This window comes from Cervus elaphus, chromosome 18 (genome assembly GCF_910594005.1).
Source record: "Cervus elaphus chromosome 18, mCerEla1.1, whole genome shotgun sequence".
Taxonomy (NCBI): domain Eukaryota; kingdom Metazoa; phylum Chordata; class Mammalia; order Artiodactyla; family Cervidae; genus Cervus; species Cervus elaphus.
The window spans coordinates 123,410,724-123,424,337 of NC_057832.1; the positions used below are offsets into that span (position 1 = coordinate 123,410,724).

General features: G+C 44.9%; 2 protein-coding genes across 3 annotated transcripts in view; both read left to right on the forward strand.

The window, feature by feature from the left end:
- Positions 1-13,614, forward strand: part of UBE3C (ubiquitin protein ligase E3C) — a 118,526-nt gene that overhangs the window by 93,594 nt on the left and 11,318 nt on the right. For both annotated transcript variants that reach the window (XM_043871654.1, XM_043871655.1), the window contains exons 20-21: positions 10,007-10,195; positions 10,291-10,357. In XM_043871654.1, coding sequence (XP_043727589.1) covers positions 10,007-10,195; positions 10,291-10,357 — 256 coding nt within the window. The remainder of the gene's footprint in view (positions 1-10,006; positions 10,196-10,290; positions 10,358-13,614) is intronic.
- LOC122673793 (glutathione S-transferase A4-like) lies at positions 10,364-12,329 on the forward strand. The gene is given in 2 exon segments (XM_043871656.1): positions 10,364-11,490; positions 11,492-12,329. Coding segments are annotated over 2 exon segments (747 nt in total). The 5' UTR covers positions 10,364-11,359; the 3' UTR covers positions 12,108-12,329.

The window sequence follows — 13,614 nt, forward strand, 5'->3', positions numbered from 1 at the left end:
CACGACCTCGGAGAGGCGCAGGCAGGTGGAGCTGGGGCTCCCGCACCCGCCCGTGTCCTGCTGCGTGCGCACGCTGGCACGACCTCGGAGAGGCGCAGGCAGGTGGAGCGGTCACCCCTGGGCATGCCCTTTTGCGTGCACACAAGGGCTTCATGCTGTGGGAGCTTGTGTACATCTCAGTTAGAGAATCGCAGGACAGAGAGCCAGGGCTCAGGGAGCCGGCCGAGTAGCGCCTCACCTCCCCGTTCTGCGTGTGGCTGCAAGGCACCCTGCCTTTCTGCCTCGTTTCTGGAGCCTGGGGCTCGGTGGTGCTTCTTGGCTCCTCACCCTGCAGAGTGGCCCTCAGCTGCTAAACCTGTCCATCTGGGTGCTCTCGCTATTTTTATCCTTAAAAAGAAATATACTAGAGATTCAAACTAAGTTTTGGAACAGCTGCTTTACGGAGGTATGATCTAGGTGCCATAAATTCCACCCTGAACCATGTGCATGAGGGTTAGTGCAGCCAGCCCCAACATCCAAATTTTAGGACACTTTGGCCATACGGAGGAGACTGCGTGCCTGTTAGCAGGTCACACCTGCCCCTGGTTCTGCCACACCCTGCCCCTCCCGTCCCTGGGCCCTGTCCTCTGTTCACACCTGGAATCTCAGGGCGTGTGGCCTGTGGCACTTCACTTACTGCGGGCTACAAGTGCTGGTACTTCCCTCCCTTTTTCAGCCTAGTGATGTCCAGAAATGGTGTATGGATAGACCATATTTTCTTTACCAGCTGATGGACGTCTGAGTTATTCCCACTTTTTTGGCTCTTATGAATAATACTGCCATGTACATTCATGCACTACATACATATTGAACTATTCTAGTCCTGTGAGAACAGGGCCAGTGGGTATAGGCACAGGGGGCCTAGGTTGACCGTGTGGAGATGCTTGCAGAAGGTGAGGGCGGGACAGAGGGGCCTGTCATGCCGTTCTGTCTACTAGAGCAGCTGTTCAGATGTTCCCATGATTTGCAGAACTTCTTAAAGTGCATACAGGCAAATCAGATTGTTTGTTAATATCTTGTTGGATTTTTGAAGTAACCAGCTTGTGTGATAATCCTCATTGGATCACTTTGTTTCTAGTTGTTTTAAGTGCCTCTCGCTTCCCTGTGCAATATGCAGTTAATTCTGGAGAGAATAAGGAAGATAACAAGTGACTCTGGAGGAGAAGCGTTAATTCACTTCAAATTTAAGACTACAGAGCAAATTCGACTAACTGTAGCATAAAACATAATTTTTTCTCCCTGATTAAAATAATCTCATTTAGCATTTTCTCAGTATCAGTTTCTCTTTTCCTATTTGTTATACTCCATCACCGGTATTCTCATTTTCAGAAATGGTTTCTGCATTCTTCCATTTAATACTAACACTTTATTTAGAGAGAGGTGAAGCGAACTGTGTACATAAAACGTAACTACATTATAGTTTCAGTCAGCATTCTGATGAGGATGGATTCTGATGAATTTAACTATGCAATAACATACCAGGAGAAATGACAGAATAAAAATCAAATCTTTAAGAGTAATTGTGACCTGGTGTCTATTTGGAATTCTAAAATTATCTTAGTATGTATATACTTGTAATATATTTTCAGTCAGATTAAAAGAATTCTAACTCTTGGAAAGTAACCAGCTGTGTTTTTCTCATTCACACTTGGTTCCAGACAAACGCATCTCTTTTGCAGGGAAACTGCATCTTTCCTGTTGTCCTTACGCAGATAGATTAGACTGATGGTCTTTTTTGCAACTCGTGGCTGGATTTTAGCTGTGAAAGTAGTATTCACTTTAGACTTCATAATTGCTTCTCTAACTTTTTGTTATTACTTGATTTCTAGTCCAGGCTTTCAAAAGTGATCAGCTTTGCCAGCTTAAAAATAACTGCATATTAAATAGGTCCTAGTGTTCAGTCCAGGCGGCACTGCCTGTAAGCTCACCCCCACAGTGCCTGACCCCCGGGGCGCAGCGCTGACTGTTGATTTTGGCGAACACGTACACTGAACCCGTTTGGATGTTTTTTTCTCTCCTTCCTTGCTTACCTCCACGCTGCTCTCCCTTCCTCCATCACTCAGGAGGTACTGGTGACTGTGCAGTGGCCTTGAGCTCAGCAGAGGAGGTGTGTGTTAGTAAGAGCACACTCATCCTCACAAGAGGCAGATACGGTCCGTGTCGTGAGACCTGTGCTGTTTAGCGCAGTAGAAGCTCAGAAGGAGTGCTCCCGGAGAGCTGCCTGAAGGAGGCCCGTGATGGGCGATAAGGGGTCACCAGGTCAGTGAACAGATTTGGGGGAGGCTGGAGTTTAGCAGTCATGGAGGAGAGTAGGTAGAGATGCTGTGGAGAACCTTTCAAGGCCTCAGGCTTCAGGAACGCTGAGCCTACACCTGTTAGGGTAAGAGCCTAACAGGTGTGTTTCAGAGCTACTAGAATAGGGTTTCCCTGTGGCTCAGATGGTAAAGAATCCATCTGCAGTGCGGGAGACCTGGGTTCAATCCCTAGGTCAGGAAGATCCCCTGGAGAATGAAATGGCAAGCCACTCCAGTATACTTGCCTGGAGAATCCCACAGACAGAAGAGGCTGGTGGGCTACAGTCTGTGGGGCCCCAAAGAGTTGGACATGACTGAGCGACTGACACTTTTGCTTTCAGGAAAGGGAAAGATGAGAAGGCATCTGGGTCTGCTGTCAGCAGAAGCGGAGGTTCTGGTTCTGTGAGCCCAGGTATCTCTGGGTCAGGCAGTTCCAGAATAAACAGAAACTACAACTTGGTTAAGCAATGAAAGTTCTAATGAGAGGAGTTCAACTGTAATGTTCATCTTTCAAATAACATTCTGTAGATCAGTGTCTGGAACTAAGATTTTCTTCGAGTTGGAGAAGGGGTGCGCTGGGTGGGACATTCTGATACTAAACTACCCTCCAACAGCTCCTGGCTTGCACCCTTCTGCTTTCTGTCTCTAGGACTGACAGCCTTAGGCCCCTCCTGTGAGTGGAGTCAGACAGTACTTGTCCTTAAGTGAGTGGTTTACCTCACTGAGCATCGTGCCTTCCAGGGTCACCGTGATGTGCAGCAGGTGTCAGAGTTCCTTCTTCTCAAGCTAATGAGTCTGCCATTGTCGGCCGTGTTACATTTATCCATCTGTTGATGGACGGACCATTGTAACTGTCGGGAACACGGAGGCCACGGCCATTGCTGTACAAGTATCTTTGAGGGCCCTGTTTTCAGCTATTTTGGGTGTGTACCTAAAAGTGGAATCGTTGGGTCATACGAAGGTTCTGAGTTTTCCACATGCTCTTCTACACTTGTTATTTTCTGCTTTCTTTCCCTCTGTTTCTTAAACTACAGCCCGCGTAGCAGGTGTGAAGTGCTGTCTCACTGGGGTGTTACACACAGTACACAGTGCCGTATGTGGTACCAAGAGCCCCTCAGGAGAATGGGAGAGGTTTTGTGTCTTGTTATTTCTTCCTCCCTAGACTCAGAAGTGTTTTGTAGCTTATGCACCATCATGATGTCTTTTAAAAAGCAAAGCAAAAAGCATACACAAAGATTCATACATCCTCCTGTCTAAACCTTCTTGATATTTTTTTAATGACCATCTTTGTGGGTTTTTTATTTTTCCATCTCTCTTCGTCTGTAAAGTTCTCTGTTTCAGAAATAGGTGGGACTGAATCCTAACCAGTGACAAGGAAGTAATGCTTCCTCCTGCCTGCTGAGGTCCAGGCGTCTCTGCGAGCTGCAGGGATGCTGTGAGACACAGGGTGAGGACTCAGAGCCGGGTGTCCGTTGGTTGCTTATCTTCTTCCTTCTCATGGAGCTGAAATCTCAGCACTGCAAAGTGAAAGGTTTTTGTTTTTGTTTTTTTATTAGTTGGAGGCTAATTACTTCACAACATTTCAGTGGGTTTTGTCATACATTGATATGAATCAGCCATAGAGTTACATGTATTCCCCATCCCAATCCCCCCTCCCACCTCCCTCTCCACCCGATTCCTCTGGGTCTTCCCAGTGCACCAGGCCCGAGCCCTTGTCTCATGCATCCCACTTGGGCTGGTGATCTGTTTCACCATAGATAATATACATGCTGTTCTTTCGAAACATCCCACCCTCACCTTCTCCCACAGAGTTCAAACGTCTGTTCTATACTTCTGTGTCTCTTTGTCTGTTTTGCATATGGGGTTATCGTTACCATCTTTCTAAATTGCATATATATGTGTTAGTATGCTGTAATGTTCTTTATCTTTCTGGCTTACTTCACTCTGTATAGTGGGCTCCAGTTTCATCCATCTCATTAGAACTGATTCAAATGAATTCTTTTTAACGGCTGAGTAATATTCCATGGTGTATATGTACCACAGCTTCCTTATCCATTCATCTACTGATGGGCATCTAGGTTGCTTCCATGTCCTGGCTATTATAAACAGTGCTGCGATGAACATTGGGGTGCACGTGTCTCTTTCAGATCTGGTTTCCTCAGTGTGTATGCCCAGAAGTGGGATTGCTGGGTCATATGGCAGTTCTATTTCCAGTTTTTTAAGAAGTCTCCACACTGTTTTCCATAGTGGCTGTACTAGTTTGCATTCCCACCAACAGTGTAAGAGGGTTCCCTTTTCTCCACACCCTCTCCAGCATTTATTGCTTGTAGACTTTTGGATAGCAGCCATCCTGACTGGCGTATAATGGTACCTCATTGTGGTTTTGATTTGCATTTCTCTAATAATGAGTGATGTTGAGCATCTTTTCATGTGTTTGTTAGCCATCTGTTATGTCTTCTTTGGAGAAATGTCTGTTTAGTTCTTTGGCCCATTTTTTGATTGGGTCATTTATTTTTCTGGAATTGAGCTTCAAGAGTTGCTTGTATATTTTTTAGATTAATCCTTTGTCTGTTTCTTCATTTGCTATTATTTTCTCCCAATCTGAGGGCTGTCTTTTCACCTTACTTATAGTTTCCTTTGTAGTGCAAAAGCTTTTAAGTTTCATTAGGTCCCATTTGTTTAGTTTTGCTTTTATTTCCAATATTCTGGGAGGTGGGTCATAGAGGATCCTGCTGTGATTTATGTCGGAGGGTGTTTTGCCTATGTTCTCCTCTAGGAGTTTTATAGTTTCTGGTCCTACATTTAGATCTTTAATCCATTTTGCGTTTATTTTTTGTGTATGGTGTTAGAAAGTGTTCTAGTTTCATTCTTTTACAAGTGGTTGACCAGTTTTCCCAGCACCACTTGTTAAAGAGGTTGTCTTTTTTCCATTGTATATCCTTGCCTCCTTTGTCGAAGATAAGGTGTCCATAGATTCATGGATTTATCTCTGGGCTTTCTATTCTGTTCCATTGATCTATATTTCTGTCTTTGTGCCAGTACCACACTGTCTTGAGGACTGTGGCTTTGTAGTAGAGTCTGAAGTCAGGCAGGTTGATTCCTCCAGTTCCATTCTTCTTTCTCAAGATTACTTTGGCTATTCGAGGTTTTTGTATTTCCATATAAATTGTGAAATTATTTGTTCTAGTTTTGTGAAAAATACCGTTGGTAGCTTGATAGGGATTGCATTGAATCTATAGATTGCTTTGGGTAGAATAGCCATTTTGACAATATTGATTCTCCCAATCCATGAACACGGTATGTTTCTCCATCTGTTTGTGTCCTCTTTGATTTCTTTCATCAGTGTTTTATAGTTTTCTATGTATAGGTCTTTTGTTTCTTTAGGTAGATATACTCCTAAGTATAAAATCAACAAAGCTAAAAGCTGGTTTTTTGAAAAAATAAACAAAATTGACAAACTATTAGCAAGACTCATTAAGAAACAAAGAGAGAAGAACCAAATTAACAAAATTAGAAATGAAAATGGAGAGATCACAACAGACAACACTGAAATGCAAAGGATCATAAGAGACTACTACCAGCAGCTCTATGCCAATAAAATGGACAACTTGGATGAAATGGACAAATTCTTAGAAAAGTAGTATAACTTTCCAAAACTGAACCAGGAAGAAATAGAAGATCTTAACAGACCCATCACAAGCAAGGAAATCGAAACTGTAATCAAAAATCTTCCAGCAAACAAAAGCCCAGGACCAGATGGCTTCACAGCTGAATTCTACCAAAAATTTAGAGAAGAGCTAACACCTATCTTACTCAAACTCTTCCAGAAAATTGTAGATGAAGGTAAACTTCCAAACTCATTCTATGAGGCCACCATCACCCTAATTCCAAAACCAGACAAAGATGCCACAAAAAAAGAAAACTACAGGCCAATATCACTGATGAACATAGATGCAAAAATCCTTAACAAAATTCTAGCAAACAGAATCCAACAACATATTAAAAAAATCATACACCATGACCAAGTGGGCTTTATCCCAGGAATGCAAGGATTCTTTAATATCCGCAAATCAATCAATGTAATACACCACATTAACAAATTGAAAGAGAAAAACCATATGATTATCTCAATAGATGCAGAGAAAGCCTTTGACAAAATTCAACACTCATTTATGATTAAAACTCTCCAGAAAGCAGGAATAGAAGGAACATACCTCAACATAATAAAAGCTATATATGACAAACCCACAGCAAGCATCACCCTCAATGGTGAAAAATTGAAAGCATTTCCCCTGAAATCAGGAACAAGACAAGGGTGCCCACTCTCACCACTACTATTCAACATAGTGTTGGAAGTTTTGGCCACAGCAATCAGAGCAGAAAAAGAAGTAAAAGGAATCCAGAGAGGAAAAGAAGAAGTGAAACTCTCACTGTTTGCAGATGACATGATCCTCTACATAGAAAACTCTGACGACTCTTCCAGAAAATTACTAGAGCTAATCAATGAATATAGTAAAGTTGCAGGATATAAAATTAACACACAGAAATCCCTTGCATTCCTATATACTAACAATGAAAAAACAGAAAGAGAAATGAAGGAAACAATACCATTCACCATTGCAACAAAAAGTGAAAGGTTTTTGAAGACAGGGTTGATGACCGTCAGAAGGAAATGTCAGCGTGCAGTGTTGCTGCCCCCTGGCCCCACCTAGTGGATGTCTTGGGCAGGAAAGCTCTGGGCCCTGGGCTGTATTAAGGACCTGTCTGAGGCCTTTGCTAATGGGGTGTTTCCCATTTCCCTTCTGAAATAGATGGTAATGGTGGAATGTCGCATATGTAAGTGTTCCATTAAAGTGCCACTGATAATACTGTAATCTGTTAAAAGTGAATGTGTGAAGATGTTCCAATTATTCATAGAAATTCCCACCAAGTAGAGATTATAGATGATAATGCATAAGAATAATTATACTAAAGAGTCTAATTGGAAAAATTAGAGTCACTGGTAAAGTACCTAATTTGGGGAGAGATCATATGGATTTCTGTAGAAACATATATAAAAACCTAGTTCTCTGATAGAGGTTTAGGTTTATAAAATGTCATGATTTAAAGATTGGTAGTATGCAAATACTTCATTATGTTAGCAGCTTATGTTAATGAATCTTCCCTTTTAGAATAATGATGTTGCGCTCAATTTTTTTTTTCTTTAATCAATATGGCTGCTTGTTAGCCTACTTAAAAACGAACATGAAATTTCAGATCACTGATTTATACACATATCTCCCTTGAGGAGAATACTCAGGGTTTAAGATGGATCCATAAATCATCATCTGTTCTGTGGAAAAGCATCGAACTTGAGTCACGAGACCTTGGTTAAAGCCCGGGTTTTGCTGCTTTGCTGTGTGCCCTTGGGCGAGTCGTTCACCCTAGCTCTTCCAGCAGGGACGGGGTGCCGGGAGGGTGGGGCAAGCGCCTGCGCCTGCATGATGGCGACGATGCGTACGCAGTGGCCCCTGTGCGTGCGTGACTGCCCCTGCATTGCGTGACGGCGGCGGCGCATACGTGACGGCGGCTGCGTGTACGTGGCGGTGACGGCCCCTGCGCGTCCTGAAGGAAGCAGCGTGCAGACATTCCAGGCTGCAGGTGCTCCTCAGAACGGAGCTCCCAAGGAGAGCTGTGACATGATGCCTGAAAGGTGCAGCCTGAGAGGCAAGTTTGAACCACCAGAGTCACCACTTTAAAGTTGTCGGAGACGCTGCTGGTAACGGGGCTGGGGGGCCTCTGTGTTCCAGACCACGGGCACCACCCCCTTTAGTACCTGCCTGCCTGTGATCCAGGCTGTCTCAGCTGTAACCCAGAGCTGCCAGCGTCGCGGCTCGAGTGACAGCGGGCTGTGAGAGGTGGCCCCCCCACCCCCACCTGGCGCCTTGTCAGACCTCGCACTTCCGGCGCTTAGAGCGCGAATCTGGAGCGGTGAGGTGTCGTCAGACCCTGCGGGCGGCTTTCACCACACGTGGCTGTGTAACCTTCCCACAGGACCATTTAGGTAGAGCTTTCAGCAGGTTCTAAAGTACCATTTCTGTAAAGTGACAGTTAAAAAAAAAAATAAGGTGAAATACTGTCCCTCAGAGGGAGCAGGCGTGTTTGGGCTGCCCCTGGAATACAACGGCTCCCCAGAGGCCCAAGGCAGAGAAGGAAACCGTGGTGCGGGAAGGTGTCGAGCGCTCCTCCGCTCTCACCCCAGGCACCCCCCCCTCCCCGCTCACCAGTGGTCTGAGCCCTGCTCAGTACCACCGCTGGCAGCCGCCCCTGTGCTCTGTCCACGCCCTGGCAGTGTTCAGGGTTTCAGGTGTGCCTGTGTTTCTTTATCCTTGGCGGAGACTGCCTCGTCCTCATCCCCGAGAGTGGGCTCCGGCAGACCCGGGTTCTACAAGTCTACCGTTGTAAGTCAGGCGGACGTGTCTAGTCGTCTGGAGTTTCGTTAGTCAGCTTTGCTTGTGTGCGTTCACATAATCCCAGCCCCAAGATGGACAAGGTACCACCTCAACGACAGCGGGCTTTGGGGGCCAAGGGACTCCTCGGTGGCATGTACTGAAGTGGGGGCAGGGTGCCCGAGTCTGGCTCCTCCTCCCCACTGTACCTCAGGGACGGTCCGCGGGGTCCTGACCCTGCACTCGACCAAGTGTGTGTGTCCCTGTGCAGCGATGCAGAAGTTCTGTCAAATGCCTGCAGGTGCATCAGAAATGGACTAACCAGTTGTGCCTGATGATGACCACTGCCCTCCGTATCATATCTGCAGTACTGTACCGCCACCTGATTCGAAGAGCTGACTTATTTGAAAAGACCCTGATGCTGGAGAAGGAAATGGCAACCCACTCCAGTATTCTTGCCTGGAAAAGTCCATGGACAGAGGAGTCTGGCGGGCTGAAGTCCATGGGATTACATGACTGAGCATGTGTGCACAAGGGTGGACGGAAATGGGTTGGTAGCAATAAAGTGGTAGAACTAAAAAAAAAAAAAGAAAAGAAAAGACCCTGATGCTGGGAAAGATTGAGAGCAGGAGGAGAAGGGGAGGACAGAGGATGAGATGGTTGGATGGTATCACCGACTCAGTGGACATGGGTTTGGGTGAACTTCGCAAGTTGGTGATGGACAGGGAGGCCTGGCGTGCTGCGGTTCATGGGGTCGCAAAAAGTTGGATAGGACTGAGCAACTGAACTGAACAGTAGTCATAGAAATCCAAAGGGGATGTATGCTGCCTGTGCACACATGAGTCCCCGTCTCTATGGCATTAATTCCTTAACATTGCCTTTTCTCCACAGTGAAGCCCTTCTGATCCTTGCTGATCGTTTGGTTCGTATCTTTGCCCTTTGTGATCTCTAATTTCTTTTGTAATGAAATGCCATGATTGCATTGTAACATCGTCCCTCAGGACTTTGCAGAAAGCAGGGGTGGTTAGTGAGTTTAGATGCAGAGTAGGATGCCGAGCTCTGGAGAGCCCCATCAGAGGACTCTTCCCTGTCTATGAGGTCATGTGTGCTGGTTACACACCTTTCACTAAAATGTTCATGTTCGGAGCAACACAGTCAAGTTCCCTTGAAATAAGTGTTTCCTGCTCTCGTTTTGCCCGGTGGCCATACTCAGAGACATTTCCAACTCTTGTTTTAAATCCACAGGTAGTTGAACTGAAATCTGGTGGGAAGGACATCCCAGTGACCAGTGCCAATCGCATTGCGTATATCCACCTGGTGGCCGACTACCGGCTGAACCGGCAGATCCGCCCACACTGCCTGGCATTCCGGCAGGGCCTGGCCAACGTGGTGAGCCTGGAGTGGCTGCGGATGTTCGACCAGCAGGAGATCCAGGTCCACTTCTTGTGCTTGGGGACACAGTTTTTTCCTGACATGAAAATCTTTCTTAAAATCCACCTCAAGTTTTATAACGTGAATGTTTTTTTTAGGTGTTGATTTCTGGTGCACAAGTTCCCATAAGTTTGGAGGACCTAAAATCCTTTACAAACTATTCAGGTATGTTATCACTACTTGTTTATTATTCCTGAATATGTTATCGATGGTCGTATTTCCAAAGTAATTCTAATGTGCTTCTTTATATGGGCAGTTTGTTCACATGGTTTAACACCCAGGCAATATGAGGTTACAGTGAAATCCACTTCCTGTTTCCTCCCCTGTCCATTCCTCCCCTGCCTGTGCCCATTATGAGTAACCACTGTGCTTGGCGTCTTTACATGTTTATACACAAGTGCAAACTCCATTCTTGTTTTCTTTGTTTGTGCACACTATTCCGCATCCTGCTTTTTTTCTCTTCATAGCTTATCCTCTTAAGCCACTGCGTGCTGTGTTAAGTCACTTCATTCTGGTCTCTTTGTGACCATGTGGACCATAGTCCACAAGGCTCCTCTGTCCATGGGATTCTCCAGGCAAGAATAGTGGAGTACATTGCCATTTTCTCCTCTAGGAGATCTTCTCAGGAATTGAATCTCATTTTCTTAATGTCTCCTGGCATTGTCAGGCAGGTTCTTTACCACTAGTGCCACCTGGGAAGCCCTCTTAAGCCTCTACTTATGGCCGTTGGGTTGTGTCCAGTCTTCTGCTTTGAAAAACAGTGCTAAGCCCCCCTCCCCCTGCAAAAAAAAAAATAAGACCACTAACAGTAAAAGAAAATAAGAATTGAGCCTTGTCAAGATATTTACTTTTGATTAAAGTTTGACTTCCCTGGTGGTGAGGTAGATAAGAATCTGCCTGCCATTGCAGGGGACATGGGTTCAGTCCCTGAGCTGGGAAGGTCCCACATGCTGTGGAGCAGCTTAGCTTGTGCTGCACAACTACTGAAGTCCACACACCACAACAGGAGAAGCCACAGCAGTGAGAAGCCCATGCCCCACAACAAAGAGCAGCCCTCACTGATCAGAGATCAACACAGAGTAGTGCTGTCTGCAGTGATCTCATGGAGTCTTAACCACTGGACCGCCAGTGAAGTCCCGTTAACTCTACTTTACATATTTGAGGGCAATGGAAAAAAAAAAATTCTGCTTCAAACAAGTACTGTTCCCCAGAGAGAAGAGCCAGGAAGAGACAAGAAAGCCAGCAGTCATGGCGGCCAAACCAAAGCTCTGGTACTTCTGTGGCCGAGGCAGGATGGAGTATCCGCTGGCTGCTGGCTGCAGCTGGTGTGGAGTTTGAAGAAGAATTTCTTGAAACAAGAGAACAACATGAGAAGTTGCAGAAGGACGGACGCCTGCTTTTCGGCCAGGTGCCTCTAGTTGAAATTGATGGAATGGAGCTGACACAGACAAGAGCCATCCTCAGCTACCTTGCTACCAAGTACAACTTGCATGGGAAGGACCCGAAGGAGACAGTCAGGATCGACATGTACGCCGAGGGCACCCTGGACCTCATGATGATGGTGGCGCTGGCTGCGTTCAAACCCCCGGAGGGAAAAGAGGAGAGCCTGGCTTTAGTCGTGAAGAAAGCCAAAACCCAGCACTTCCCGGTCTTTGAAAAGATTTTGAAAGACCACGGAGAGGATTTTCTCGTTGGCAACAAATTCCGCTGGGCAGACATACAGCTCCTGGAAGCTATTTTAATGGTGGAAGAACTTGATGCTTCTGTTCTTTCCGACTTCCCTCTGCTAAAGGAATTTAAGACAAGAATCAGCAACATTCCTACCATTAAGAAGTTCCTGCAGCCTGGGAGTCAGAGAAAGCCGCCCCCGGATAGCCACTATGTTGAGGTTGTCAGGAATGTCTTGCAGTTCTAAAGGCAGCAGTCTTAGGATGGCAGAGTAATGAACCAATTACAGCATTGGCTCCTGTCACCAAGCAAAGCAAATGGTGCAGATTCTAGGAGTAATCAAGTAATCAAAGTGTAGATTCTAAGAGTAATGTGTCCGAAAAGAACAAAACCATATTGCCATCAGCAGCAAATGCCAAGTAAATGCAATTAAAAAAAAAAAAAGACAAACAAACAAACAAAAAAACAAGTACTGTTATTTTGGTGTCTTTTCCTTAATCATAGTCTGTTATTCTAGTATTTTCAGGTTTTTTTGGTAAAAGCCAACAGACTGATTTTTTAATTTATATGGAAATGTAAAGGACCTAAAATAGTCAAAACATTTTGTAGGAACAAAGTTGAAGGACTAACACTCTGATTTAAAACTTACTATAGGGTTTTCCAAAGAATGTTCAAAGTACTGCACAATTGTACTCATCTCACACACTAGCAAAGTAATGCTTAAAATTCTCCAAGCCAGTCTTCAAGAGTACGTGAACCGTGAACTTCCAGATGTTCAAGCTGGATTTAGAAAAGACAGAGATCAAATTGCCAACATCTGTTAGATCATAGAAAAAGCAAGAGTTCCAGAAAAACATCTATTTCTGCTTTATTGATTACGCCAAAGCCTTTAACTGTGTGGAGCACAACAAACTGTGGAGAATTCTTAAAGAGATGGGAATACCTGCCCACCTTGCCTGCCTCCTGAGAAAACTGTATGCAGGTCAAGAAGCAACAGTTAGAACTAGACATGGAAAAACAGACGGGTTCCAAATCAGGAAAGGAGTACGTCAAGGCTGTATATTGTCACCCTGCTTATTTAACTTATATGCAGAATACATCATGTGAAATGCCAGGCTGGATGAAGCACAAGCTGGAATCAAGATTGCTGGGAGAAATATCAATAATCTCAGATATGCAGATGAAACCACCCTTATGGCAGAAAGCAAAGAACTAAAGATCGTCTTAATGAAAGTGAAAGAGGAGAGTGAAAAGGTTGGGTTAAAACTCAGCATTCAGAAAACTAAAATCATTGCATCCGGTCCCATCACTTCATGGCAAATAGGTGGGGAAACAATGGAAACAGTGACAGACTCTGTTTTTTTGGTCTCCAAAATCACTACAGATCATGGCTGCAGGCATGAAATTAAAAGACGCTCCTTGGAAGAAAAGCTATGATCAACCTAGACAGCATATTAAAAAGCAGAGACATTACCTTGTGAACACAGGTCTGTCTAGTCAAAGCTATGGTTTTCCAGTAGTCATGTATGAATGTGAGAGCTGGACTATAAAGAAAGTGCCGAAGAATTGATGCTTTTCAACTGTGGTGTTGGAGAAGACTCCTGAGAATCCCTTGGACTGCAGGGAGGTCCAACCAGTCCATCCAAAAGGAAGTCAGTCCTGAATATTCATTGGAAGGACTGATGCTGAAGCTGAAACTCCAATACTTTGGCCACCTCGTGCAAGGAACTGACTCATTGGAAAAGACCCTGATG